General features: G+C 45.8%; 1 protein-coding gene across 1 annotated transcript in view; it reads right to left on the minus strand.

The window, feature by feature from the left end:
• MAOA (monoamine oxidase A) overlaps positions 1 to 5,207 on the minus strand; it is a 68,049-nt gene that overhangs the window by 39,178 nt on the left and 23,664 nt on the right. Inside the window, exon 3 of the mRNA XM_077768528.1 lies at positions 1,932 to 2,069. Coding sequence (XP_077624654.1) covers positions 1,932 to 2,069 — 138 coding nt within the window. The remainder of the gene's footprint in view (positions 1 to 1,931; positions 2,070 to 5,207) is intronic.

Below are 5,207 nucleotides of genomic sequence, written 5' to 3' on the forward strand. Positions count from 1 at the left end.
TAACAACCTGCCTGTCCCTAATCCAGCCGCCTTGCTTTACAGGTTGCTGGTCATTATCAAACCATCCATGACACTGAGTATTTCTCATAGCAGAAATGGTACTTTTTAATGGCGCCACTAGCAGACACGGACTCATTCAGCTCAAATAAATTAACCTCTAACTGACCCACTATTATTTTTACCCGAACACTGCTCTCCACCGTGGGTGGAAAATACGTGTTCCTTGGCAGGTTAAAGGATGTGAGAGGATCGTTTAATCGTATTTTTGTGCCCCATCTTTCCTTTAGATGAGATTGTGACTTAAAAGAAAAGAATGGGGCTTCGCACCTTAAATGGGTGTTTCTTTGGGAGCCGGGTCCTAAAACGCATGAACGGTACGAGCTCGGGAGGTAAAGCAGACCATTACTAGCTTCGTAGTCTTGTCAAGCTGCTTTCCCTCTCTGAACCTCAGTTTCCCCTCTCTGTAAAATGGGGCTAATCGTGCCTGCCTAACAAGGTGCGTGTAAGGGTTTACAGAGATTGTGCATGAAAAAGCACTTAGTGGTTTACGGTGAGACTCCAGAGCAAATAAAAACTCTCTCAGCACCTGAATGTTTGCTTCCTACTTGGACTGGAGAGTGAATTTACAGGTTATTTAGTACTCGATGCAAAGGATTTGGTCTCTCTCCCTACATTAAATATGCTAATACATGTAAAAGTGCTCAGTACATGTTGGTTACTATCATTCTCACCATTGCCATTATATGCTGTCCAGGGAAACGCCCTGCTGTGCAGAAAAGAGAAAGCAGAAGCACAGGGCCTTTTCGCTTTCTTTTTCTTTTTTTTCCAATTTTTTTAATAGTTTATTGTCAAGTTGGTTTATATAATACCCAGTGCTCATCCCCACAAGTGCCCTCCTCCATGCCCATCACCTCCGTTCCCCTTCCCCCCACCCCCATCAGCCCTCATGATCGGGAAGCCTACCGAAGCCAGCATTTGCAAACACTCCGTATGGTTTTTTATATGTTCTTCGTTCCTCCCTTGACCTCCCACCCCAGTTTTTCTAAAGGCTGCTGGTTTGTTTTTTCACACGTGCAACTGCCAGACCCCTCCCCTCAAGCATCCCAAACCAGATCAGAATTTCTGAAGATCGCCTGACTGCTTCNCTGGCACTGGAGTGAATAAATGACGCCTACCCTCGAGACCCTGGTTCTGGGAAGCGGGTTGCGAAGGCGGGTGGGACAGCCTGACCTCTCAAGGCACATTTCCAAGACTCCAGCTGCTCCGTGTTTGGCTGCAGCGAGGAAGAAGAGCTCCGGCAACAGCTGGATAGCCACAGAGATGAAACCATCTTGTTCAAACGGTAGGAAACCGCCCAGCCCGGTAGCCTTCCCAAGAGTCAAGGCCCAGTACAGACGAAATTATCAAAGTGTGCACAGAAATGTCAGGCAACGATCAGTAACCTCCTCAGTCTTAAGAAGTGGCCTCAGTCTACTGTGTTCCTTGGGCCCTTAGAATTGCCTCACAGGTGCCTCAAGGGCCGCCTGGGTCTGTGTGGGTGTGCACGCACGTGCGCGTGTGTGCGCATGCGTACGTACACACCCATGTCTATGACAGGTGACTCCTGTCCCTGCTCCCTTGCTCCCCATGGACGCTGAAGAAGGAAGGAAGCTGAAAGCCTCATATCCTTACTCCAGTTGGACTGGGGGGTAAGGGTGCAGCGTTTAAGGATCACAGTGGGTGATGTGAAGAGGGGGCGAACTGACGCATGACCCCTTGCGGGGATTCTCAGGGTCCACAAGGATTTTTTTTTAAAAAGAAAGCAAGAAAAAGAAAGAGAAAGAAAGAAAAACTACTGTAAGGCAGAGAGCCTATTTTTACAATGGCTTTGAGAAAAAACTAGGAAGGACACCGAATGTTCTCCCAAATACAACAGTCTCCCACTGGCTTACCTTGACATATTGAACAAGCCGCTCACATACGTTCACTTTGTAAGTCTCTAGACCCAGCTCCTTAGATAATCGTAGGATTCGATTCTGGGTTGGTCCCACGTAAGCCCCGCCAACATCTACGTAATTGACGTGTTCATTCTGTACAAAGAGAGAAAGGAGCCAGAAGACTTTAGTTAACACTTGGGCGGAAGAAAGTTGCTACTTCTTAATTAAAAACAAAAACATTCATTTTTTACAAGTGAAATGTGCCTATTTCTCTCTTAGAAAGTGCAGCTGAAAATAGCAATTCTTTCTCCGCCAGCCAAGAAGTGGGCACAGCCCTGGAGGACACTCATCAGAAGTAATCTGGTTTGTACAGTTACTGGTGACGCTGATTCAACAATAACGTATATAAATGGATAAAGAACGCTATCGTACATCCTGCTGACCTAGATCGTTTTCAAGGCATTTCGGTTTTTATGCATACTTTTCTTTGGGGTTGTTGCTGAAGGGGCCATAGTNACCAAAGTTGGACACTTAACTGACTGAGCCACCCAAGCGCCCCCCAACAGATGAAGCTTTAAATCAGAGCACACCGATGGGCTCTTGAGCTTACGTTAAAATACTTTCTGGATCTTTTGTTTTTATACTTGTCCTTTTTTCATGCCTTGTTTTCCTTATGGTTTCTCATTTTAATTATGAGCTACTTATTTTCTTTGGAACTTTTGCTGTGTAACTTATTTGAGGCCATGGGGCACCTGGGTGGCTCACTCAGTTTAAATGTTCGACTCTTGACTTCGGCTCTGGTCATGATCTCATGGTTCATGGGATTGAGCCCCAACTAGGGCTCTATGCTGACAGTGCAGAACATGCTTGGAATTCTCTCCCTCCCTCTCTCTGCCCTTCCCCTGTTCAAACACGCCCGCTCTCTCTCACTCTCTCTCTCAAAAATAATTGAAAATAAAATAAAAATATTTTATTTGAGGGGCACCTGTGTCGCTCAGTCAGTTAAGTTGACCTGAGTCAACTTTGGCTCAGGTCTCAAACTCCCGGCGTCAAGCGCTCTGCTCTCAGTGCAGAGCCCGCTTCAGATCCTCCGTCTCCCCTCTGGTCTACCCTTCCCCCGCTCACTCTCCCTCTCTCTCAAAAATACATAAATAAATACATAAATAAGTAATTTGAGGCCTAGGGGGAAAGGACTGGAGTCTATTTCTGCCAGCCACATTGACATTTAAACAGTCTGCCTAATATGCTGTTTCAAAGGGGTACATGCACCCCAGTGTTGATAGCAGTGCTATCAGCAATAGCCAAAGTATGGAAAGAGCCCCAAATGTCCATCGATGGAAGAATGGGTAAAGAAGATGTGATATATATATCCAATGGAGTATTACTTGGCCATCAAAAAGAATGGAATCTTGCCGTTTGCAACTAAGTGTTTGGAACTAGAGAGTATTATGTTAAGCAAAATTAGTCAGAGCAAGACAAATATCACATGACTTCACTCATATGAGGACTTTAAGATACAAAACAGATGAACATAAGGGANTCTCTCCCCTGCTCATATTCTGTCTGTCTGTCTCTCTCTCTCAAAAATAAACATTTACAGAATAAATAAAACACACAAATAAATAAATAAATAGTCTGCCTGAGGTTTAGCATACCATATAGGTGGTGTAAATTTGGATGGAATCCATGAATGGGGGCAAGCTTTCTTCTTCTCCCTTTCTGAATGGTCAGCTTTATTTACATCGCACTTTCATGTATGAAGGATTCCAACTGGAGCATTTCCTATTACAATTCCCTATCTTCAACAGGCTTGGAGTTTCATCTACTGTTCCCTGTGTGCCCTGTGGCCTTCATGGTGTAATCTGCAAAGTCTTTCGGGCTCAGTAGGCATCCAAGGTAAAAGTCAAGGTTTGAGCTCATTTACTTCCTAGGCTTCGTGTCTTTGCTTTGGGGATTCACTTGTCTATTCAACAAGCAAGCACCTGCCTCTCCTACAAGGTGCCAGGCACTGTTCTAGGAGCTTCTGTTACATCAGTAAAGGAAACCAAGATCCTTGTTCTCAAGGAACTTACATTCGATGGGAAGAGACAGAAAATGAACCCGGAACATAGCAACGAAGTATCTCAGAAGCTGATAAGAACAAGAAACAAAAAGCTAGCGTAGAACATGGGAGACTGAAACTGCAGAGGAGAAAAGGGAAGATTGGAATTCAAAATACGCTGGATACGTAGGCCTCCTTGAAGAGGTAATATTTGCATAAAGACTTGAAAGAAGTGACGGAGTTATCCCTATGCCAGGACAAGAGCATTCCTGGCAGAAAGGGCAGCAAGTGCAAAGATTAAGGCAGAAGGGTGCCTGGTGGGATCAAGAAATAGGTGGCCAGAGGCTCCAGGGTGCTTCAGTTGGTTAAGCGTCTTGACTCTCAATTTCAGGTGAGGTCATGATCTCATGGTTTGTGAGTTCGAGCCGCACCTCAGCCCTCCATGTGGGGGGCAGATCATGGGAAGCCTCACAAGTCATTGTAATGACGCCGGCTTGGTCTCTGAGTGAGGAGAGCTTCTGGAAGCTTTGGAGCAGAGACACGCCAAGATCTGAGTCAGTTCTGAGAGGCTTGTTCTGGCTGCTGCACTAAGATGAGATTATAGGAGGCAAGGGGAAAATCAGGTAAGGAGGCCACTGCAGCATCTGGCTCAGAAATGGCAATGACTGCCACCAGGAGTAGTCATGAAAGGGGTGTGAAGTGTTGGACCCGGATATTTCGAAGGCACAGCCAACAGAATGAATGTGGGGCATGAGAATACTGGGCATGACTCTGAAGTTTTCGGAACTGTCATCCTTTGGAAGCCTGCTGGAATGGTGGTCCTGATGGTCAAGGTCAGAAGTTCTGATTGGGTGTGTGAAAGGTGAGACATTCAGGAGACCTGGGAGTTTCTGATTCCCATGTGAAGGCAGCAGAGTGTATTTTACTCAGCATTTTACTTATTTCAATGCAGAGAGTCAACCAGGGCTTCCGTTCGGCCACAAGACCTGACATGAAGTATGCCTTCGGCTTCTTTAAACTCTCCCTGTGGCACCTTGGTGGTTCAGTCGGTTAAGCGTCCGACTCTCTACTCTCCTGTTTTGGTTCAGGTCACAGTCTCACGGTTCGTGAGTTTGAGCCCCGAGTAGGGCTCTGAGCTGAGCGCATAGACTGATTCCGATTCTGTGTGTCCCTTGCTCTCTGCCCCGCCCCCGCTCGTGCTGTCTCAGTCTCTCTCAAAATAAATAAATTTTTAAAATAATATAAATATA

This window comes from Crocuta crocuta, unplaced genomic scaffold (genome assembly GCF_008692635.1).
Source record: "Crocuta crocuta isolate KB4526 unplaced genomic scaffold, BGI_CrCroc_1.0 scaffold467, whole genome shotgun sequence".
Taxonomy (NCBI): domain Eukaryota; kingdom Metazoa; phylum Chordata; class Mammalia; order Carnivora; family Hyaenidae; genus Crocuta; species Crocuta crocuta.